General features: G+C 39.2%; 1 protein-coding gene across 4 annotated transcripts; it reads right to left on the bottom strand.

The window, feature by feature from the left end:
• Positions 1 to 22,722, bottom strand: LOC113006580 (interleukin-6 receptor subunit beta-like). 4 transcript variants are annotated; one of them, XM_026142636.2, is made up of 16 exons: positions 22,355 to 22,722; positions 16,885 to 17,157; positions 16,661 to 16,787; positions 16,386 to 16,555; positions 16,194 to 16,309; positions 14,463 to 14,489; positions 12,968 to 13,154; positions 11,709 to 11,791; positions 11,410 to 11,620; positions 11,103 to 11,267; positions 9,809 to 9,910; positions 7,623 to 7,766; positions 7,397 to 7,537; positions 3,467 to 3,551; positions 3,172 to 3,253; positions 1 to 1,007 (listed from the first exon to the last, which is right to left on the bottom strand). In XM_026142636.2, exons 1-16 carry the CDS (start codon positions 22,407 to 22,409, stop codon positions 597 to 599), a joined length of 2,379 nt encoding a protein of 792 aa, XP_025998421.2. In that variant the 5' UTR covers positions 22,410 to 22,722; the 3' UTR covers positions 1 to 596. The 4 variants fall into 4 exon arrangements, with proteins under 4 accessions (XP_025998421.2, XP_025998422.2, XP_025998423.2 ...); XM_026142637.2 differs by having other exon boundaries at positions 16,661 to 16,784; positions 22,355 to 22,721; XM_026142638.2 differs by lacking the exon at positions 16,885 to 17,157 and having other exon boundaries at positions 22,355 to 22,719.
• Positions 22,723 to 24,692: the final 1,970 nt, after the last annotated feature.

Here is a 24,692-nt window from a genome sequence, read left to right as displayed (position 1 = left end):
TCAAGTACAACATTTATTCACTTTATTCCATACTTTTTTGTTTTTGTCTGTTTACAAGACATATGGCAGAGACGCTTCTGCACGGTGAATATTTATCAACACAATAACAACATTTACATTTTAATGACTCCTCCAGTTTACAAATGACACAAAGCGATAAAGCAAAAAGAAATGCAGCGAGTCACACCTCAACAAACATCAAGCATATAATACATGGCTAAAATATTTACAACAAAATATCACAATACTATAATACAGACTGTACATAAAACCAGGATCAGTGTCATAGCAAAGCATGTCTAGAATGCTAAATCCTGGGAACACTATATCATATTTTCAGTGGTGATAACTCATATCCTTAAATCTTTTCATCTCTTCACATTAAATGAAACCTATTCTTCCTGTACGGCTGAATACATTGAGATGACCTAATAAAGCAGCTACTACATACACAAAAACGGTTAAACATGTTTGTATCCTGTTGTTCCACAGTGCTAGGCAACTTAATGACACACACACAGTCATATCAAACCATATCTATTTCTTTCACAGCTGACTGACTGCAAATCTATCTGCATCATTTACCTTCACTGCTCTCACCTCTTATGATCTTGTTCAATCATGTCTAATGTGACATATATGGTCTTAAGTAATGCCTTTTCTTGCTGTTTTACTGGCACGTGCTTACTCAGTTTTTCAGTCTCCGGGACAGGACTCTCCCCAGAACTCTGACTTCGATAGGGGTTGGCTGTGCTGCTGTCTGAGGAAATTAATGCAGTGGATTCTCCAGGAGAGGGAGGCGTCTTTGCAGGTTCAACTGGACTTTCATCCTCCGTATAAAGACCAAGAGTCATTCCTGAGTTTGCGTAGTCCACTATGTATTCACTGGCTGTGTTAGTATCATAGCCTGTAACTAATGAAGGGGTAGATGTGCTCTGCGCTTTCTCTGGGTATACTGTATCACAGTGGCTTTCAGATGGATTTCTGAATGGCTGGAAGCAGATTCCCTATGGATACAAACACACAGACAGAAGGGAGCCGTAAAACAAAAAGCTAGGATGAATTACAGCAGCTTTTATATATTATCAAGACTCGGGCATGGATTGTTTCTGTAGTCAGTGAAAGCTAAACCCTACATAGACATGATAACTCAGGATAGAGGACCTCTGGAAGAGGGAAGATGTTAAAGGAGTCACAGTGCATGGACACATAAATGAGTTCAAGACAGAAACTTCAAACTATGACAAAAAACATCTGTAAAACATCTGTGTGCCATTCCAGAAAGCAGGTTCAACAAAGCATAAACTCTGAGTTGCTATAAACTCAGAGAGTTGAAACAGCCCTGATTATGTTCACCCTGAGTGAAGAATGCATGCGTGAAAGAGGATAGCAATCATCGGTGAAGCTCTGATACCAGGATTCCCCATGGCAACAGGTAAATAAAGAGCAGCACATGAATGCTTATGAATCTGGACCGTGATAGCTGTCATAAAAAAACATGAGGGGAGAAAAGGGTCATTTAAAATCCTCCAACTTGAATTGTTTTAATCGCTGAAGCTCGAATTCCACCAAATTTTACATTTGATTTTTAGATCAGATTTTTCAGTTGTAATCTGACAAATTACAGAAAATGAAAACTGAAGAAATGGAGCAAACACATAAGACAGTTTATTCATGGACCTGCGATATCCGTCAGCCCAGTAAGATTGATTTTGGAGATTATCATTGGGAGTAGTTGAGGAATTTATAGACATTGCACCTTACTAAATGTTGCTCAGTGTCATTTGACTGTATTTGACTGCATGACTATACTCAAACCTGAAGTGCCATCAGAACATATTAGAGCTCTCTGCAGTTATGCAAACATAGCATATCAGCACAAATATTCATGTGGGCTAATTTTACAGTCACCTTGGAGTCACTGAATAGAGTCAAATGTAAGGCCATCTTCCTCTAGAGATAAAGCTAAGCCCAGCTCTAAAGTTACACACTATGTATCGCACCATCATTGCATTGTAAACGTGCATATATGGATTTGGTAATACAAAGAATGTATGCATATTTTTATACTTGAGCCTAATCTGTCTTCACTGCTAGAACTGTGACTACAAAAATACAGAACACACCAAAAATACTTGTTCAGTCAAACTAATTTCATAATACTAATTTCTGACAAACTAAAGGGATTTTTGTGTCTCCGTGGGATACAAATTTTTATAGTTTTTAATAAACCTGATCAGAGTGCTGAGTGCTTATTTCCAACTGGGGTTTTATGTTTTGTCAAGCCAGCTAAGGCAAAGAAAGCCTGGTTGTGTTGAACTTCCTTTATAATATAGGCCTCAGGAAGTCTGGGGGGAAACTGTTTAAGATGATATTCAGAAAACCACTTTCAGGACAACTGAAAATACCAATTATTATTTTTTATTAATCCAGCCGCCAGATTTTGGTAGTTAACTTTTTGATTAAATCACAGAATCTTTTTTTCAGATCTCAGAAATTTGAGGTGGATGTGCAATGATCAAGAAAAAACATCTTAAACAGCTTTTTTCATTCAACACAACAAAGTCAGAGAGACTCAGTTTGCTGACACATGTGACAAGGTAAAACAGAAAACCCTCACACTGTAAAATGTGAAAGTAAATTACCAAGTAGTCACTTTAGCAGAAATATAGAATAACATTCAGCTTCTCTACAATTCAAGAAAGCACAAGCTGATGTATTTCTACCTTTTTTTGCTTGACAATGAAAAACCTACAATTTAATCATGCAACTTCTTCAGCAACATTAATGCAGATATAATGCATCCCACTGGACAGCCTCAGATAATAACACACATAGTGAAGTTAAAAACAAGCAGAGACACATGAGCACAAAGAAAATCTAGAAAACCCATGTGAACAGACACAACGACTGGACTATTTATACACCAAGGAGTGATTTGGGATTAGAAACGGGGAGAAAAACAGGACAGATGTGCACATAATCAAAACAGATGGTGGGGACAAAAATAAATCTGAAAAACTAAAAGAAGACAAATGAGAAAGCAAACTAACGAAGTAAAAATGAGAAGAGGAAACAATAACTCAAAAGCCTAAACTACATGTGAAAATATCACCGCCCCATCCCGCAAAATTCATCATTATAAATCAAGGGCCATGACATCCTCGTCACCTTTTGTTGACTTTGCGATGCCCAAACACCCACAGAGCTGAGGGCTGGATTTGGCACGGGCTTCTCCTGGAATTTCTTCCATCTAAACAAATAACACACATCATTAACACATTGTTAGGAAGAAATCTGTAGAAGTGTTTGGTGCCAAAAATGTAATCACAACATGACCACAATGTCTTAACACATCAGAGCCTGTCTTCCACTATTGATGGCCTGGAAATGTTTTTGGTTCAGTGTTTGCATTCAAAAGGAGCTCGTAACAAATCATCAATAACAAAAAGAGACTGAAACTTACTGAACAGCAATGCATAATCCGAGAAATAACACCAGGAAGATGATAACGCTTCCAGCGACACTGAGTGGAGTAACAAGCCCTGGATCTGTTAAAGACATTTCAATTGATCATTGAGCACTTTGCAGAACAGACATTAAACACTCTTAAAAAATCACTGACTGGATTTATACAATTTTAAATAATTAGTATTACCACAGCAAAGAAAAGAAAAAGTTCATAACATTCGGTTTAATTCAGATACTAGTCCAGTGAGTCATAACATTAGAGGTTAGGATCTTAGTTCTTAGCACGCAAACAAATATCTTAACACTGATCAACCGTCGGCTGGCAATCTGTCACAGTGTCTTCTCATGGTTGATAAATAGTTCCAAAGGGAGGTGAATCAACGTCAAGACGGCTTCAGGTACTTCTTGACTGTTATCTGGGTGACGTTCTACCCAGACAGACAAGTGTTTACCGCAAGGGTGGCTCAAACCTCTTCCTCTTGCCCTCCTTGCCCTAATGAGCCAATCAACTTCACACTCAAACACAGTCTCGGTCGTTGTGTCCTTGGGTAAGACACTTCACCCGTTGCCTACTGGTGGTGGTCAGAGGGCCCGGTGGCGCCAGTGTTCGGCAGCCTCGCCTCTGTCAGTGCGCCCCAGGGTGGCTGTGGCTACAATGTAGCTTGCCATCACCAGTGTGTGAATGTGTGAGTGAATGGGTGGATGACTGGATATGTAAAGCGCTTTGGGGTCCTTAGGGACTAGTAAAGCGCTATATAAATACAGGCCATTTACCATTTACTTGCTTCTCACGGTTTAAATTGGTGATATCAGCACCAGACATAGATCATTTGTACCATTTTAAGTGTACATAAAAATAAATGACTTTAAAGTGTTGTTTATGTCTCGAAATTAGGTAAATATAACCCGAGATCAACAGCAGCTCGTGACATATAACACTGTGAAATGGTCTAAAAAAAGTGAAAATGAAGAAGCACTGTGTGAAAGACCGAGTATACCTCGTGACTCAGTAGCTCGTAGAACACATTTAGCAACACAAATGTAAAGTAATTGTTTTCGGTATGAATTTATCAGTCTCTCATGTCCAGTGTTGGGCAAAAAGTAATTAATTATAGTTACCAGTTACTTCTTCAAAAAAGTAACTGAGTTAGTAGCTGAGTTATAAGATTCTAAAAGTAATATGTTACTAGGAAAAGTAACTATTGCATTACTTTAAAAAATGTTTAACCTTCTGGGTCCAGACTATAATTGGCCGTTTTTGACTACTTTTGATTTTACTGCTACAGTTCACCTTTAAAAACTATTTACTTTGCCTTGTTTGGTATCATTATTTTCAGCACAACCTCACATGTCTGAATCTACAGTTATGTTTTCATTGAGACAAACTGTAGTAACACAATAGATCTAAAATTAGACAAATAACATAAAATCCGAGTAGAAAAAGTTATATTTTTTACTGTAAAAACCATAAACATGTTTAATGAATCATATTTCATAACTTTAAATGCAAATATAAATTGCTAATTTTAAAATCCTCTGCACAAGTTTTGCAGACAACAAAGTTATTTGCAGCCATTTACCTTTTACCTTTTTTTAAATAACCATTTCAAACTATTTAAATAACAATCAGGTGTTCTGCATTAAATAAGATGCCACACAAATTATTTGTTCCACTCCAAAAAATAATTTCTGTCCACTATAAAGGAGAACATCACACGCCTGGTGTATCACTCCTATATACTGTAATCTGCCTTTGGTGGCTTTCTGACAGTACCTGTAACATTCAGCAGTCGCCTCATTGTTCCCGTCAACCCGCTGCATGACGTACTTCTCTAGAAGAATGTCTCAGGTTTGTAGCCCCAAAGGATACAGCCTCATTGTTTCTGCAGAGAGGTATATACTGTTTTTTCTTCATTAAATTATATACTGTAAATGCTTTACTGTTTTGTTCTAGAGAAATCTCTCTGCAGAAACAATGAGGCTAAAAGTCATGACGTCAGTAATCATCAAGCGTTTAGAGGAAAATGCATTAAAATCAGACATGACTATGTCGTGCAAATCAGCACATTTCCTGTATCCTTTGGGGCAACAGACCTGAGTCACTTTCATTAGTAGTCTTAGTTATTCCGTATTGAGTTTCTTATATTCCCCATTTAGTTCCTTGAATATTACATTTCCCCTTGTGTCTGTGTCCTTCTGTGTCCCTCTTTGTGTGTCTGTGTTTATGTGGGTTGTGTGTGTGTCTTTGTGCCTGGTTTCCCATCCTTGTGTTTCATTTCATGTCTCCCCACCTTTCATGTTTATCTTTGTTCCTCAGCCTGTCATCATTGTCATCACCATTGTTTCCTGTTTTATTGTGAAAATCTTGCATTCCCTCTTCAGTGTGTTTAGTTTTGCTTTCTCTCACTCGTCATGTCTAATTTGTCTTAGCTGTCTTCCCCATGTGTTTCCTGTTCCCTTGTCATTCTTTGCATATTAAAGCCCTCTGTTTCCCTCTGTCCAGCGTTCTTCCTCATTCCCCACCGTGTGTTCTGCCTACCTGCGTGTTTAATTTCATGTATATTCCAAATTTAGTTAGTTTTGTAGTACAGCCATCCAGCAATAAAACCGATAAAACTTTCTGAGTTCATTTTCACCTCCATGAGTCTGCATCTAGGGTCCATTCCTGCCTGCCTTACATGACCAGTTCATGACGCCACTTTGGTTTCATCCAAAGGACAGGAAGTCTCAGTTTGTTCGGGTGCAACGTTGCATGCCTAAGCTAACTGCCATGTGCAACTCTTCTAAACAAGCCATACTTGTTCATTTACCTAATTGCACTGTCTAATTGTACACTGCATTTTTGGATTACTTTGTTAAATAAATAATGGCACAGCATAATATGTCATGTTTTGTAGTTGCTTTAATGTTGCATTTACCTAATTTTAAGACCTGCTAACGACTGCGTTACTTGTATTATATCCTGATACAAAAAAACCTGAGCTGAAAGAGAGTGTACTTTCTTGTTACCATGACTGCATGTGGAGATTCAAAACCACTTAATAACCAGAGTAGTTGTTGAGTTTTAGGTTTTTGGTTCAGTTTTTGCTGTTGTGCTGTGACCAATTTCGACCATGGCAATGCCCATGGTCATAGACTTGTAGATAATATTACAATAGCAAAGTAAATCCTGCCACGCCTTTTTGTCTGTAAAAACAATTAATATTTTATGGAAAATAAATGAGCCGTCATTAATTATTAAACTTTTTCTGCAGTTGTCAAGTCTGCCGTCAGCAAATAAGTGCTGTTGTGGGTCTCAGAGCAGTAAAACTGCAGCATCCTGTTTCTGACTTTCAGGAATGTTTCTATTTGTTTGCGTCCTTAGATACATGCCAAGGTAACAAGGTGCTGGAAAACACAAAGGCTTTGGATCGAGGCCATAAAGAGATTTTCTCTGAGGCTCATCAAATTTTAATATTTGGCACTGATGTCGGGATTAGGCTGTTATTACTGCTATGAGTCAGTTGAGCTGTGTTTGGTTAAAGCTCGACTGTAGGAAAACACAGGTTCATGACTGGTAACAACAGCCATTGAGTTATTTAACTCACGAATGTTTTGAGTGGATTTAAATATAAAGGTTGCTAAAAAACATAAAATAAATAAAACTACACAGACATTGAATGGACTAAACTAAGCAAAAACATTTTTTGCTGTATTTTATTCAATCCAGAAAACAAAACGAAAAAATAAAACTGTGTCACTATTGACTGAAATAACAATCTTTACTGGCCTGACATGCCAAAGCATGATTATTGTGCTGATGCATCTGTTGATTATTCACCAACTTAGTATCAGGGTGGTATTGGGTGCACCAAATCAAAGATAATCCGCTCACAGGCTCATTCTGAATCATTCCTCTAAGTCAGAGCTCTTATAGACCACTTACCAAATTTTGTGGTTGTAAATTTCTCATCACTGCTTTTTGATATTCCGGTCAGAGCCCTGGCATCGACATTGACGGTGTACTGGGTGTCTGGACTCAGATCTTTTAAAGAGACGTTCCTCATTTTGCCATCCACAGTAACATCTGGAAGAAACCCATTAAAGAAATGCTATGAATGTTGCGTTATATGAAAGTGTGCAAACTTCGCACAAGTGCGTTGCGTACTCACTGAGATACAGTACATCCTGCGTCTTGTAGTAGTTGACTGTATAGCTTTGAACAGCACCGCTGCATTCCTTCTGTGATTTCGTATTCCAGCTCACAAAGGCTTGTCGGTAGCTAGGTACAACTGTGATAGCAATGCTGTCTGGATCTGTAGGAGCGACATGGGCAACATCAGCTTGGGACAGCATTTTAAAAAGTACTGTTTCAGAATGAGTCAAAAGTTTGGACACACCTTCTAATTTAATGAGTTTTCTTTATATTTACTACTTTCTACATCAGGGGTGTCCAACTCCAGGCCTTGAGAGCCGGTGTCCTGCAGGTTTTGGATGTGTACGTGATCCAACATAGCTGATTTAAAAGCCTATATGACCTCCTCAACATGACATAGTTCTCCAGAGGCCTGGTAATGAATTAATCATTTGATTCAGGTGTGTTGACCCAAGGTGAGATCTAAAACCTCCAGGACACCGGCCCTCTAGGCCTGGAGTTGCCTACCCCTATACATACTGAATACATCAAATATATGAAGCAAGCATTTATGGAATTATGTAGCAAAGAAAAAAATGATAAATAAATATGTCTTATATTTAAGAGTCTTGAAAGTAGCCACCCTTTGCTTTGTTGACAGTGCTGCAAACCCTTGGCTTTCTCTCGATGAGCTACATGTTGTAGTCACCTGAAATGGTTTTCACTTCACAGGTGTGCCTCGTCAGGGTACATTTGTGGAATTTCTTGCTTTCTTAATGAGGTTGGGACCATCAGTTGGTTGGTTACTGCAGTTGTGCAAGAACCAACCAGCTAAGTAAAGAGAAACAAGAAATAGACGTGTCCCCCAAGTGCAGTCGCCTTAAACCATCAAGCGCTACGATGAAAGTGGCTCGCATGAGGACCGCCCAAGGAAAGGAAGACCAAGAGTCACCTCTGCTGCTGAGGATAAATTCATCCGAGTCACCAGCCTCAGAAATCGCAAGTTCACAGCCCCTCAGACTAGAGCCCAGATAAATACCACACAGAGTTCCAGTAGCAGACACATCTCTACATCAAGTGTTCAGCGGAGACTGTATGAATCAGGCCTTTGTGGTCAAATAGCTGCTAAGAAACCACAACTAAGGAAAAGCAACAAGCAAAAGAGATTTGTTTGGGCCAAAAAACACAAGGACATTAGACCAGTGGAAATCTGTGCTTTTATCTAATGAGTCCAAATTTGCGATCTTTGGTTCTACCATGTCTTCATGTGATGCAGAAAAGGTAAACAGATGGTCTCTACATGCATGGTTCCCACCGTGAAACATGGAGGAGGTGTGATGGTGCGGGGGTGCTTTACTAGTGTCACTGTTAGGGATTTATTTTAAATAGAAGGCACACTGAACCAGCATGGCTACCACAGCATCCTGCAGCGACATGCCATCCCATCTAGTTTGCGTTTAGTTGGACCATCATTTAGATTTTCAACAGGACAGTGACACCAAAACACACCTCCAGGCTGTGTAAAGGCTATTTGACCAAGAAGGAGAGTGATGGAGTGCTGCGCCCAATGGCCTGGCCTCCACAGTCACCTGACCTAAACCCAGTCGAGATGGTTTGGGATGAGATGGGCGCAGAGTGAAGGCAAAAGGGCCAACAAGTGCTCGGCATCTCTGAGAACTCCTTCAAGACTGTTGGAGAACCATTTGAGGAGACTACCTCACGAAGCTCATCGAGAAAATGCCAAGAGTGTGTGAAGCAGTAATCAAAACAAAGGTTGGCTAATTTGAAGAATCTAAAATATAAAACATTTTTTTAATCATTTCACATTCTTTTGTTTTCTACTAGTGCTGTCAGCGTTAATCTCGTTAAAATGACGTTAACGCCATAACCGCATTAACGCAAATCTCTGTTAGTGAGTTAACGCGTCTCGCCCCGTGTGAGGGCTGCACGGCGTCAACGCTTCAGCGCAGTTAGCTCGTTAATGCATTTGCGCCGTGCAGCCAGTCGGTTATGGGTTGCAGTTATGGCGTTAACGTCATTTTTAACAACATTAATGCTGACAGCACTATTTTCTCCATAATTCCATATGTGTTTATTCATAGTTTTGTTGCCTTCAGTGAGAACAATGTAAATAGTCATAAAAACAAGGAAAAATCATTAAATGATAAGGTGTGTCCAAACCTTTGCTGGTAGTGTATACATCCAAACATCTGAATTACTTACCTCCAAAACTGGAGCAAACATGAAGGACTTTTGTGCCCTGACCTGTCTTGTCATCAAAGAGGGGCGTTACTGTGATATTATATGGCTTTTTTTCCTGGAGGCCTGTAAGAGAGGGGGAAGACTAGTCTGAAAACTGATGACAGAGAACTAGCAAGTGACTGTTACAGCATACTTGTTTAGCTTTTTAGCCACACAGCTCAACAGTGATTACGTGCATCCCTTAGAGGAGTTTTGTGCTGTTAGTGCCAAATTTGAATTTGTTCTATGCTTTATATGATACCGCCTTTAGCTATGGTAATATTTTAGCTAGAAGCCTATCAAGAGTATAACTAAAGTACCAAAAGCTGTGTAATCTAAACATACCAAAGCTCCAAGTGCACCAAGTGAAGTGGTTCTTATGATCTGTTTATATGATGAAATGCTTCTTGGGATTAGTATCTATTATAATCTAGTATACGTTTCAGATTTAATATGTGTGCAACAATGGATAAGAATGATTTATTTGTTTTAACAGTTATGCTTATAATTAAATAGTTTAGGTCATCTGTTTCCTCATCTGAGGAATCTGATTCTGATTCTGAAGGCATCCAAAGAGTTATGAGAGAAGATTTGAGAAGCCCTGAGATGACTACAGGGTTAGAAATGTAGAAGAAATAAAAGTGGGGACACTATGAAAGGCACTTGGGTGAGAACTGTGATAAACAAGAAAAAATTAAGTAATAGCTTCACAATAAGCAGCTTCCTAGCATAAGTAAACACAGATGCTATTGAAGCAGACCTACAAAAACTAAATGGAAATGAAGAATACAAATACAGGATCTATTTCGGTGATTGTCCTTGTTTGTTAACCTTTGAAAAATAGTGTCTTTTCTAATACTTAAAAAAAAACAAGAAACAGATTTTACCTGGTCCGTGGAACCAGACCTTCACAGAAACATTGTGAGTAAATCTATTTAGCCTGGCTGTTCCTCTGCTTGCTTAAACACAACTGAGCACAAAGAAACACCGCAAACTGCAACACATCTCAGGACACAGTTTTCAAGAAATAACTGTTTTTCTGTAGAATGTATAATGGATTACAGAGCAGCTTTTAACATCTATCTCACCCAGGCTATGCATAATTTGCTACACCCATGAACCAATGATGCTGGAAGATAAGACACAAATGGATCATGTCTTTGCCAATAAATCGGCATGACTCAGATTCCAGCCACAAGGCTCCCTTGGAATTTATTAAACATCCATCTATCAGCCTGTCATCAATTTATCGTTATCACACTGCTCTCTAACGTACCGCTGAGTGTTACATTCGTGTACTCGCTCTCTTTCCAGTGGTACTGACTTCCATCCTGGGTCCAGTCAATTTTATACCCACTGACTGGCTGCATAGGAGCCATCCAGCTGACCTTAATAACTTTGTCATCAGATAAGGTCTGGATGTTGGTAACTTGAGGAAGGCCTGCCGATTAGATAAAGTGAAAGAAAAAAGAAGCAAATTGCTTGACAACACAGCAAAGCCTTTGTCCATTAAACTGAAGCAATCTGGTACATCAATAATAATTGCCCATTAAAAATGCTCAGTAAAAAGCATTTAAACTTACTCTCTCCAACGGCCGGAACATAAACTGACTTCACCACAAGAACTTCTTTATTCTGGAAGACTGTGAGATTTATTCTGTGTGCATCTTGGTTTACAACAACATCACAAGTTGTGTTGCCACAGAAGGTATAATTCCCTCCAGTCATGTGTTCACTGTCATGAGTTTGTTTTATGGTGTAATCAAATGTGCCTCCACAGTCTTTAGGAATACCCTGTGTGGATAATTTGAAGCTTGTCACATAAAAAAATAGAACATACAGAAATCTGCTGTTTAAAGACACCAATGAGATATTTCCTTACCTTCCACATGACACGGACTTTTCTAAGTCCATTTTCTTCCAGTTCAGACACTTTTCTCCACAGGCGCAGGTTGACATGATTCTCTGTAAAAGGTCAAAATAAGAAAAACTATTTTACGCAGGCAAGAATATTATTATATTTGAAAATTGTCAACGGTTTTGGTCTGAAGCCAAGAAAGGAGAAAGCAGTGTGTCTGTTCACACGTTAAATAATATCCTGGAGCTCATGGTAACCGCTGCAAACAACTACGTGTTTACAGCGAATAATTCAATCATTCATCCACTTTGTGAACTGCCTCTCCAGTTCGGGGTCACGGAGGGAGCTGGAGCCTATCCAAGCTCTCTCGATGTGAGCTGCGGGGTACGTCAAAGACCGCAAGTCCATCGCAGTTCATTATTTTTAGTAATTCTGCTGCAGAAGTTGTAGACTGACCCTCATCTTCGTGTTACATGACATCGGTTCTCTGGAGGTATTTTTTTTTAAACACTACAGTCATATTACACAGCATAAAAGACTAAACTTTTGACTTTGTATTATCACATTCAAGTCCAAACCTGCAACTCAAAATGTTTCAGACTTCATTCCTTTAACATTCCTTGATAATGTTCCCTCTCAGGGCCTCAAACCTAAGGTGGCCCCTAGAGACAAAGCATGTACAAACTCCACAACACTTACAAATTCCAAAGCACAAAACACATGCAAACTCCAAAACACGTACAAAATCCAAAGCACAAAACACATGCAAACTCCAAAACACGTACAAAATCCAAAACACGTACAAAATAAAAAACACGTACAAAATACAAAACACGTACAAAATAAAAAACACGTACAAAATACAAAACACGTACAAAATACAAAACACAGGCAAACTCCAAAACACGTACAAAATACAAAACACATACAAACTCCAAAACACGTACAAAATACAAAACATGCAAACTCCAAAACACGTACAAAATACAAAACACATGCAAACTCCAAAACACGTACAAAATACAAAACACATACAAAATACAAAACACATACAAACTCCAAAACACGTACAAAATACAAAACACAGGCAAACTCCAAAACACAACGGAAGTGTTCCAGGACGCTAGGGGCAGTGTTGAGCTCGATTTGCAAAATAAACGGTTTGTTGCAAACACATGGGCTGTATCCCAATTCAAGGCTGTTGATTTTCTTTACTCATTTCAGAGATCTTGACCCCCCCCCCCCCCCCCCAATGTTCAGCACAAAGTTACACCTATGCTTACTGTTTAGTTTGGTCACATGTAGTTTTTCCTTGCTCCAGTCACTCCAGATGGCCTTCCCCAAAACACAGCGTACTGAAAAGCCGTAGGTAGTGCAGGAATCCACATTGTTGATCATGATGGACCCATTAGCTTCATCATTTAGTAGACAATATGGTCTTGTATTGTTTCCAGTCTCACTGTGGTCACACTAGGAGAAACAAACATTTCTTCTTAGGAACATCACTTCACTTCTAAAACATACTCAAAGCTTTTACCAACAGTCACTAAATTTATAGGGTGCATGTTTAAAAAGAATCGAGATTTATAAAGGTTTATTTTTTATTTTGTTGAATTGATTATCCAGGGAAAAAAATCCATGCAACAAGGAACTTTTTTGAAGTTGAGGAGTTTTAGATTTCTTTTTAAATAATTTATTACATTAAGTAAAATACTTTTCTTGCCAAATGTCACCACTATTTGCCAGAAGTCATCCTTTAGCTGAATGTTTTTATTTGTTAAAAGTAATGTTTAATCTTATCTAAAGATAATTAATTGTAACTTAATTAAAAGGAATATTATAATATTAGTATTATAATATTTTTTAATTCTTAGAAACATTTCGAAACAAATCGCTGTCAAAATTGAATGCTGAAAATATTTTATAATGAAGTTAAAAATGAATATACTGAGAAATCAATTGCGTCAGTTATGGATACAGCCTAAATATTCAGCTATAGAAATATCACATGCTGCTTATTTATTTTCTATTTGTTTCTTCCAACTAGCACAGTATATCCATTATGTCCCTCATGTATGTATTTTATTTCCCATTCCACAGCTTTATGTCCCTTGGGGAGAAAACTTACAAACATACAGTACAGCTCTAGGTGAAATCCGCGAAGTAGCCGACTTTGTTAATTTTTGGTTTTTTTACAATTATTATAAATGTTTTAAGGCTGTAAAAACCCGTCACTACACACTTTATGCACTTTTCTCAGACAGGCATGAAGATTTTCACACTTTTATCTCTTGTTTAAACACTCTCAAAGTTCAAACCTTCGTAGAAAAATAAGTCCAGTATTATAGAATGAAAACAAAGGAACCCTTGGTTGCCTTTGACGGTGCAAAAACGTTTAGTCAACATTGTTGAGTTTGTTGGGGAGAAAACTTACAAACATACAGTACAGCTCTTCAGAGTCACACTGCCACAGCTCGAAGATTTATGTAAATTTGACTACCTGAACGCATTCTATACTGTGCAGGAGACACAGCACGAGATTGATTGTTAATGGTCTACAGCCAATCAGGACACAGAACACAATGCGCTGCAAAACAGCGAGGCTGCGAAACGTGAACCGCATTATAGTGAGGGACCACTGCATATGATTTTTAGGTGATTACAGGTTATCTAATTTGTGTTTTACCTTCACTACCTGTGCAGCAAATGTGTTTTTATTTCTGCATTCCTCAAATACCGCAGAGATTAGAGGTTTGAGATAAGCCAGCTTTTCCTTACCTCGACAATTTCTCCTCCAGCTAAAACCTGGAAGTGAAACAAGTCCCCAGTTAGCCATGAAGGGTTAAATATTGCAAACATGTTGGCAGAAACAAAAAGAGCTTATATAGTGTCTACATTTTATTTCCCATTCCACAGCTTTATAGCAGTTTATACCATCTGCACTTTTGCATCTGATGACGCAAATACTGTTTATGACTAGATATATAATTTTTTTCTGGACAGAAATCTTTAGCTAAGGCACATATTGGGTACTATTTTAAAACATTATTGCTTAACCAACTAAATTAACTTTCACAAGACTCTAGGCAAAACTATTAACATGTGTATTAGAATTTCCTTTATTTATGTATTATTCACATTATTTACTTGGGTTTTAGCAGGTCTCAATGTCTCACACCTTATTCATGCCATTGAACAGCCATGTGATTTTATTTCAGGAAGTTGGGAGGAAGCAGACAATTCCACAGGAAGAGTCTTTTGTTTTCAACCACTGTATCAGGTAGCAAGGGAGTGTAAACAGCTGTGCACTGCCTTTTGTTTCTGTAGAAGGTATTTAAACCCAGGGCTGTTCTGGGTTCAGGAGAGACTCTGCTGGTCATTTGCCCCGCGATGGCTGCTCCCACCAAGTTTGGGTTTTTTGTTCTTTTTAATTAAAGGATGCCAGCTACGCTCACCGTTTGTCTGCGGGCTTTATTAAGTTAAACTTCCACAACACATGAGATGAAATAAGTACAGCCCAGGATTTAATAGCTTGTAGAACAAACTTTAACAGCAACAAATCGAAGTAGCCATTTTCTGTTTGACTTCATCAGTCTCTCACATGCTTCTCACATTGCTTCATTGAGGTTTGTGGGAATTTGTCTCGTAATGTCCCGCCGCAGCATTTCAGTCAGATGGACTGGACATTGAATGGGTCATTGCAACAGCTTTATTAATTTCTTTTTCAGAGAAATTCAGCCATTCTTGTGTAGCTCTGCTGCTGTCCTTGGGATCACTGTCCGGTTGCACATGCCCGGTTCCAGCAAAGCTTGAACTATCAGATATACTCGTCCCATCTGACTCTAGAATACTTGCAGAGGAGTTCATAGTTGACTCAATGACTACAAGGGGCCCAGGTCCTGTGACAGCTGCTATGAGCTGTTTGTGCTGATATGTTGTGTTTGGTGGTCGTGCGCATTATGGCCAAACATTTCTGTGCTGCTATGTTCCTTTTAGAGAGAAGAGGCTTTCTCTTGGCATCCCTTCCAAACAAGTCTTACTTGTTCAGTCGTTTTCTAATTTTGCTGTCATTAAGTTTAAAATTTCACATGCTAACTGACTCCTGAAGAGTCCTTTCAAAGTTTGACCTGGAGGCGAATTTACTTGGAAATTAATTCCTAGAAAGACTGTCTGATTATGTTAGTGCTAGTTACACTTGCTCATCAGTTAATCTAGTGCATTTGCATAGCAGCATCAAGCTGCTGCTTACTCTCTTAATTCCAGTGGGAGAATTGTTTTTTGACATGACTGTAGATCGAGATGACACATTTTTTGGGACTTCCTTTTTATTTTGTCTTCCTGGAAATCTGTTTATGTAACTTGCTGTTTAATGTATGAAAATGACATAACTTGTGGTCATCGTCATTGAAACTGTTGTGTTTCATTCAGCATTTTTATGGCAGTGTCGTAACTAATTCTTGTTATTGTTTCAAAGTGAGCAGCTGTGCATGTAATGAAAGAGCAACGTACTTTCCTGCATTTGACTTCACAGCGACCCGGCTCTAACGGAGAAAGTCGTCGCCATTTAACTGAGAGCGAACCTGCAGAGTCAGCCACCTCTAGGTCCTTTGGGGGAAGACTTTTACCTGAGTAGCAGACATTTCAACATCATCAAAAACATTCATAAATATAGTTATATGCAATGTAATCCATGTCACTTACTTATGTCATGTAGCGCAAATGTACGAGGCTCAGAGGAAACATTCCAGTGATGAGTTGTGGCTTTCACGGTAACAGTGATGTTGTCATCTCGAAGTGTGAATAGTTCTGTGAGTGTGCATGTTGTTTTCTTTGAGTGGCATTGTAAAATTTCCTTTTGTTTATAAAAAACACTGAAGGAAAGAAAAATCTATTAAATAATTTAAGAAGCATTAAAACAAAGGGAAAAAAATCTACATTAGTTGTTATACACAAGAGAAAGAAAATACAAAACTTACCTCTCTACGGCATAGTTCACTGGGGGATTCATGTGATGCTCCCATGTGCATGTGAGGCTGTCTAAGCCACCGCTTTCCTCTTGATTAAGCTTATAATGGACACATGAAATATTTCTGGGTTTTGCTGCTGAAGAGAAATTAAGTTATTAATGTCCTACATTTCCCTTTAATGCAGGAATGCTCAACTATATTTATGTTGGTAATGGAAGAAAATGACTTCTTACAGTACGTTTCTATAATGGTGCCTCCAATGACTTGCTGAGTATCTGCAGTATAGCACTGCAATGTCGCACGAGGGTGAGTGAAATTTCTGAGTGACAAGACTGTGTGTGTGCGGTTCAACATGCTGGACAGGCTATCATCAATGCGATCGTTGTTCAGTTTCCAGTAGATTTTGCTCGTGCCATCGCACGCGCTCTGACATGTTATCGTGATGTTCTCTCCCGCTTTGATGTATAGATCTTTAGGGTAAACACTGCAGGTGTTGCTGTTGGGGCCTGGAGGAAATGATCATTTTAATTAAGGTAATTGAAAAAACTCTTTTGTCTCTGTAGCAAAAACTGAAGCCGGCAGATGGATTGCTTAGGTTATCAGATGCATAGAAACAGGGAAAACAGCTGGCTCACAGAAAGCACTAAAGCATAGGAAAAAAGCGCTTGCATGAATGGGTGTCTTGGTCTCGTCCGTGCCCACTCCGGGTCAGGGACCAGACCCTGCCCCAAGTGGAGGAGTTTAAGTATCTCGGGGTCTTGTTCACGAGTGATGGGAGAAGGGAGCGGGAGATCGATAGACAGATTGGTGCAGCGGCTGCAGTGATGTGGACACTGTACCGGTCTGTTGTGATGAAGAGAGAGCTGAGTGTAAAAGCGAAGCTCTCAATTTACCGGTTGATCTACGTCCCTACCCTCACCTATGGTCACGAGCTGTAGGTAGTGACCAAAAGAACGAGATTGCGAATACAAGCGGTGGAAATGGGTTTCCTCCGAAGGGTGGCTGGCCTCTCCCTTAGAGATAGGGTGAGAAGTTCGGCCATTCGAGAGGGGCTCAGAGTAGAGCCGCTGCTCCTCCACATCGAAAGGAACCAGTTGAGGTGTTTCGGGCATCTGACAAGGATGCCTCCTGGGCACCTCCTGGGTGATGTGTTCCAGGCATGTCCCACTGGGAGGAGACCCCCGGGGCAGACTCAGGACACGCTGGAGAGATTATATCTCTCGGCTGGCCTGGGAACGCCTTGGTGTTCCTCCGGGTAAGCTGGAGGAGGTGGCTGGGGAGAGGGAGGTCTGGGCTTCTCTGCTTGGGCTGCTGGCCCCACGACCCGGCCCCGGATAAGCGGAAGAAAATGGATGGATGGATGAATGGGTGTGAACGGGTGACTGAGGCATGTTGTAGAGTGCTCAGGTAGAGTAGAAAAAAGATCTATAAGGACCACTTCATTTTATTCTTTTTATTTCCTCCAGCACTCAACTTCTAAATTCTTCTTCTCTGATTATGTCTCATTGAGTCCATGTGTCTTGGTTTTATCTAACTCATCATCTTTTCTTACCCCTTTCCTCACCTGTGTCCCCGTGTCTGTCTGGTCTCTCAGTGTTTGCTCACCTTTCTGTCATTGTGTCAAGCCTGCGCATTTGTGCTTTGTTTTTTCCTGTTTTATTTTGGTGTCTGTTCTTACTTGTATCTTATTTGTATTTCTATTTCCTTTTGTCAGTTGTAATGAGCCCCAGCTGTGATCCCACCTGTTTCCCTTCCCTTCATTATTCTGTGTGAATATATATTGTCTCAGTTCTTCCTCTTGGCTGTGTCCTTGCTTCTTGTTGATTTTCCCTCTTTAAAGAGTGTATTTCTTATTTTTTAACCTGCATTATTTTGTGGTTAGTTGAAGTTCAGCAATAAAGCTGCTTGTTAGTTTTAACCCTTGTTTCTGAGTGCTACATTTTGGTCTGACTCCTTACTGCAACAATACCAGCCTCGACTGTTTGTTCACTTTTTTTGTATTTAGCCCACACTTCCTCTTGTACAGAGGGTTTTTTTTACACTTGAGTTGGGTCATAGTCTGCTACTCTGAGAATACGAAGTTCTTCTTACCCAGCTTCCTTTCTTTTTCTTGAACCAATTCTCATTTCTTCATATTTTTGCTTCCAGGAAATCAGACTTTCTTGTCATTTTTCTTTAAAAAAAAAAGGAATAGTTCTCTAGGTTTTTGGAAAGTCTTAAAAACACAGTCTGACAGGCATAAAATAGGATTTTGCATCAACCAGTTGGTTCCCAAAGAGCGAATTAGTCGAAACCTCTGCATATGTCAGCATAGTGTGCAGTGTGTCCTTAAAAGTAACTGAGGAAAAAAGAAGAAGTGGCAAGCAGTAAAAAAGATACTCTGCAGCACATGATCACATGAACGTGTCCTCAAGAAAGAGGAAAAAAGTTAACAAAAACCTGAAAAATAACCTGAGATGTGAACCCAAACACAGAAAAGTTCCACTAAATTTTGATCCACCATGAAGTATCATCTGGAAAGCACCTGACTGGAAATGGCTTCATTATTTAACCTGACAATAATCCCAAATACACCAATGCAGTGAAAGCATACCAGGATATAAAAAACACACAATGTAGCACTATCATTCATGGATCTGCCTCAACTTTATCGAGCAGTGTGGGATCATCTTGACACAGAACAGAACAAAAAGGCAGCCGACATCCAAAGGAGAGCTTTGAATGTTCTTCAAGGAGCCTGGAGAATTATTCCTAAAAGTTTGGGCTGTGCTGAAAAATAAAGGTGGTCATACCAAATATTGACTTTTAAGCTTGTTATTTCCCCATTTTCTCAAGAAAATATAAATAAATGAGGAGTGGCTTGAGACTTTTTGCTCACCTAACTGTAATCTAATCCCACTTCTTAGTCCAACACAATTTTAAATCAGCAGAAAAATCTGTGCAAACTGGAGACTGAATGTGATACAAGAGAAAGTTTTGTTAATTAGGCTTTGCATCTTATGCAAAGATTTAAATGTAATAAAGTCACGATCACTAAAAGTGTTAAAACATTAATCTATAGCATTCGAAATGCAAAAATAACCAGTGTAACATCCAGAATAATGCAAAGCTATCAAGAAAAATCTTTTTCTTATTCTTGCTGTTCTTGCACTGTTTGCTGCAACGTAGAAGTTTCGCAACTGAGATGAATGAGTCAATCAAGTATGTCAGCAGCCTAAAATGAATACGATATGATACACAAGACTTTCTTTGATGACTCGTTCTGTAATTTCATCAAAGCGACACCATAACACCGTCCATGCCCAGGTTAGTTTTCTTACCTGGAAAAACTGATCATGCTTATTCCATCCTTTAATGTGATGACTTTATAGCTTGCTCACAACTTTACTTAATTTGGCATGCTTGTGCAAGTTTTAGCTGTAACAGGTTCGTTCCATGTAACATTTAAAGCTTATTTTTTGATGACCAGAAGTTTCCATTTTAGACAGCCAGCGTTGAATCAGGTAGTTTTTGTTTTGTTTTTGTTTTTTTAATGAGTCTTAACTGTGATCACCCTGAAAAGCTCGATCATCAATCAGCAGGATGGACATATCTTCAGTATTTTAAACAGTTTTTACTGCCATGTCTGTGTTAACTGGAGGCATTCTGATGAGTTACAGCAGGAAAATCCCAGGTGCTAGCTACAGTAAGACAAGCAGCATAGCAGGCCAGTAATGCCATAACCCTGGAAACAATAACACTTAATTGAAATGCAATAGCTTACGCTTTGAAAACCTACCCATGATCCACTTCTCAACAGACGTTTTTGAAAAATGAATTTTTGCTTGTTTTTGTGTAGACTAAGCCTTACATCCTTAGAGAAGCTTATAGTTATTTAAAAAAAAAAGATTATTGTTTGGGCACTGAGAGTAGAGAATAGACAGAGTCTGGGGTGGTCCAAGGCCCAATCACAATCAGTGACTTGAATAATGTAAATCTAGAAGCCTGTGAACCTTTATTTAGATCAGAAAGCAGTTTAGTCAGATTCCCACAATGTCTCATTTCAAGTTCCTACGCCTGATCCTCATCCTTGCATCTGTAACATACTGCAGAATGCCTCAGGGGGGATTCATGGAAAGTATGCTATCAATTCACAATACTTTCTGTTAGTGCTCACTAACAGTTTCAGGTTTAAAGCTTATTATGTGAAGCAGCCACAGAAAGATTTCAGTTCACATTAACGGTACATGAGCTCTTTGAGATTCATTATTACAAATAATAGCATCGTGACGATCTGACACGACCCTGAGTCTGCTATGTAAACAAGATGACATGCTCCAAACAGCATCAACTCTTACACCGTCATCAATTAAAAAGAAAAATTTCTGAGAAATTTCTGTGAAAACTACGATCGCTGGTGCTCTGACTCACATTTAGTGACTGAACAATAACAAACTAAATCTTCAAAATTCCTCTGAACAGGTGTGATGTCTGAAACGTGTATTGCACTGCATTTGGTTTGAATCAAGCTGCTTTTCTCATGCTTAGCACCATATGTACCCTGTTCCCTGACTTCCAAGAGGTCAGTGCCCCCTGTGGTGGCATGACAGAGACACGACCTTAACATTACTTACTGTACAATATAAAGCGCCTTGAGGCGACTGCTGTTGTGATTTGGCGCTATATAAATAAAATTGAATTGAATCGAATTGAAACATTAACAAATAATTTCATAGTTTTATAAAACCGGTGAAGAATATTACGCCAGAGTTAATACATATTTTACCTTTGATTCATGGTGTTTGAGTCCCATGAATCAATGAGACTACCGGAGGTCTCCCTGGCCCTTTGGAGGTACCTCACCCTCAAGTTGGGAAAACATGTATAAAGACTTGTTAATAATGTAGTTTGTAATGTAGTTTGGATAGTTTAGATTATTTAGCACATTTCTCCTGATAAAACTGTTACACTGAAGAAGGATGGTCTATTTTTACAATATTTAATTGTTGTGTTGTTACTTTAACTTATCTAAAAAGGACAATGTGATCATCTGTTATAAAGAAAAGCAACAGACCATTAGAGGAGTTCCCAGAATAGGTGTAACGTTGTACAAGTTAGAAAGGAAAAGCACTGTAACTTTTCAATCTGATTAGATTTGTTATTGCATAAGTTGTTTTTTTTTTCTCTTCTAGTCCTCATGGAAAATATTTAGACAAGCAGGGACACTTCCATGTAGAATATTTGTTGATTTTCAGTAATCGGAGAAGGATTGTCAGACATTTCATCAGGTTCTGTTCACTTTGGTTAAAAAATGAGGTGTTTTATTAAATCAATGGAGCCACATATGGTTACCACCTATCCGGATCTTTGCTTTTAGAAGAAAAACGAGTCATTCTTAGTAATGCATACTTAAACAGAAATAACACCATTCAAAGCAAAACTCTGATACAGTTAAAAAGTTTAGGATTCTGATCTTATTTCAGATCATAATTATTTAAAATGCTGGAGGTTATTATTCTTTCAAAGTGAGAATATTTGTAGGTAAATTTGGGTCTAAGCACACATGCAAGAGTAGCTACCCTTCATTACTGAAAGTAAAACAAAAAATGGGCATTTCCCATAAAGCCCAGAACTGAGTTTTATTGCTCAGCATATCTGGAAATCCCTTTAATACTTATTTTGTTTTCCAACTATGCGACGCATAAAATGCTAAAATTGACTTACCAGCACGAATGGATGAGATTCCAGCCAGGATAAATACAAGTTGGAAAGTGTACATCTTTTTATCCTGTAATCAGACCTCAGACAAATCCGCTGTTCAAATGCATTTAGAGCTGACAGTTATTCCGCTGAGCAACACAGAAGCACTCCAACGGCTTCAACCGAGGCTGTTATGATAGACGGCACCCGACCCTCCGCCACATTTTCCTAACTAACGCTTTATTTCAGCCATCATGTAACAGGAACTGAAGCAAACCCTGAACTGAACAGGAGGTATTACCCAACTGGAAAGACAGAGAGAAAAAGAGGAAGTGAAGTAACTCTTCAACCGCCTTCAAACTTTGATTATTTCAGTCTGTTATTATCTCGGCGACGTGAAAGGGAGCTCATTTAAATACCTCCCCGCTCCGGAGACTCGCGAACCACACGTGACTGCCGGTAAATCAGTTCGTATAATCTGGCGCACAGCCAATAGCAGCAGAGCACTTTATGACCTGGACATCAGCAACATTCTCAAACACAGAGTTAATTGAGTTTTTTTCTCTCTCATTAGTTTTTATTGAGTTTTGTTTCAGTTTCCAGGCTTGTGTCTGTCGGGCAGACTGTGGTGTTTAAAGGACGCTCAGTTGGTACTAAGGGTTCCAAAATGCTCCAAGAAAATATCCCCCACACCATTACACGACCACCAGCAGCCTGAACCACTGATCGATCCAGGATCGATCCAGGATTTCATGTCATGTTATATCCTGAATGTTGTAGTAGAAATTGACGCAGGCAGACAGATCGCTCTCGTACATTTATACTTAGCTGGATTAATGCAATGGCGTTGTGTTTATTATGCTGCTCTCTCTCTCTCTTTTTTTTTTGCTTGTTTTCTCTTATTTTTCTTATTTCGGTCAGAGAGCCCGGTGGTGCCAGTGTCCGGCAGCCTCGCCTCTGTCAGTGCGCCCCAGGGTGGCTGTGGCTACAATGTAGCTTGCCATCACCAGTGTGTGAATGTGTGTGTGAATGGGTGGATGACTGGTTGTGTAAAGCGCTTTGGGGTCCATAGGGACTAAATAAATTCATGATCGTTTTAATAGGTTCACAAGATGAAGAGGGGGAGTACACCTTAGACAGAATGCAAGTCTACCACAGGCCTAATACAGGAAGTCACACAACCATTCACAAGTATTGCTAATTTAGAATCACAGTTTAAACTAACAGGCAGGTCTGGGTTCTTGCTAAGATGAGTATATACTAACAACTACTACACAGTGTGCACCACTGCATGTGAAAATACCAAATCTGAAACATCAAAGAGCTTAAGTGTGGACAGACTGACATCGACATTCTGAACAAAGACCTTCTATAATCTGTAATGTCTCCAACATATCTTAAGCCTCAGTTAAACATGTTATTTGAAATGATAAAAGTACCTCAAATATTCAAGAGTGACATGTAGGCAATGTTGCCTGCTCCCTGAGTTTTATGGGTAATAGACTGAAAAATGTTGTTTTTAGGCCTCACGTGTCACTCTGTTCATCCTTACACTCCTGAAATATGCTGGTTAGATTACCATGAACCATGTTGATAGTATTTGCGGAACTGCCCTGCAAACAAATACATTTCTGATGCTGTTGCCACATCAAGGGACACCAAGTGGTGACACTGTGACAACATTGCTCTGTGGCTGCAAAAACACCAGACTACACATAGACTTTTCTGCAGTCACACTATGTAATACGCATTTGTTTTTTAAACTAACATGTATCATATCAAAGTTGGGGTAATTTTCTTTTAATATAACTTTATCAACAATACTTTTGTTAGAACATGAATGTAATTTATTCCCAACATTGACAGAGGCAGCCACTTTTATGTTAATGTTAAATGACTTGAAACTTTAAGTAGACCCAAGAGACAATAGTGTCATGGTCCTGGGCCATGTTGGCCCAGTATTCTTAGTTTCATGTATTTTTGTATTTTGTTCCTTATTTAGGCCATGCTTCCTGGGTTGCCCTGTTATGATGTTCCCTAAGTGTTTTCCCCTTGTGACTCTTACCCCTTGTGCACCCCTCTGTGTATTTGTGAGCCCTCGTCTCTCCTTGTGTTTTATTCCATGTTTTCCCCAGCCTGTTATGTCTGTGTTCTCCCCGTGCTCTCTCCTCCTGTCTGAACCTCTGTACTTCCTGTTTTACTTTGCCCGTCTCCCGTCAGTGTTGCGTTCACTCCTGCCGTGTCTTGTTATGATTATCAGTGTCACCTGTGTTCCCCGTGTGCTCCCACTTCCCTCGCTAACCCTCTGTGTATTTATGTCTGCGTCTCCCTCAGTTCTGTGTCGCGTTCTCCCTCATGACTG

The sequence above is a fragment of the Astatotilapia calliptera genome, chromosome 15 (assembly GCF_964374335.1).
Source record: "Astatotilapia calliptera chromosome 15, fAstCal68.1, whole genome shotgun sequence".
Taxonomy (NCBI): Eukaryota; Metazoa; Chordata; class Actinopteri; order Cichliformes; family Cichlidae; genus Astatotilapia; species Astatotilapia calliptera.
Note: the sequence above shows the minus strand (reverse complement) of the source record. Positions and strands in the feature narration are given on the sequence as shown.

Coding starts and splice junctions, on each gene's coding strand:
- LOC113006580 (XM_026142636.2), bottom strand. CDS start 22,409: ATGTACACTTTCCAACTTGTATTTATCCTGGCTGGAATCTCATCCATT. Junction 16,788..16,884: donor CACCATTATAGAAACGTACT/GTAAGAAGTCAT, acceptor ATTTCTCTTCAG/CAGCAAAACCCAGAAATATT. Junction 1,008..3,171: donor CATCGCAAAGTCAACAAAAG/GTGACGAGGATG, acceptor TTGTATCCATAG/GGAATCTGCTTCCAGCCATT.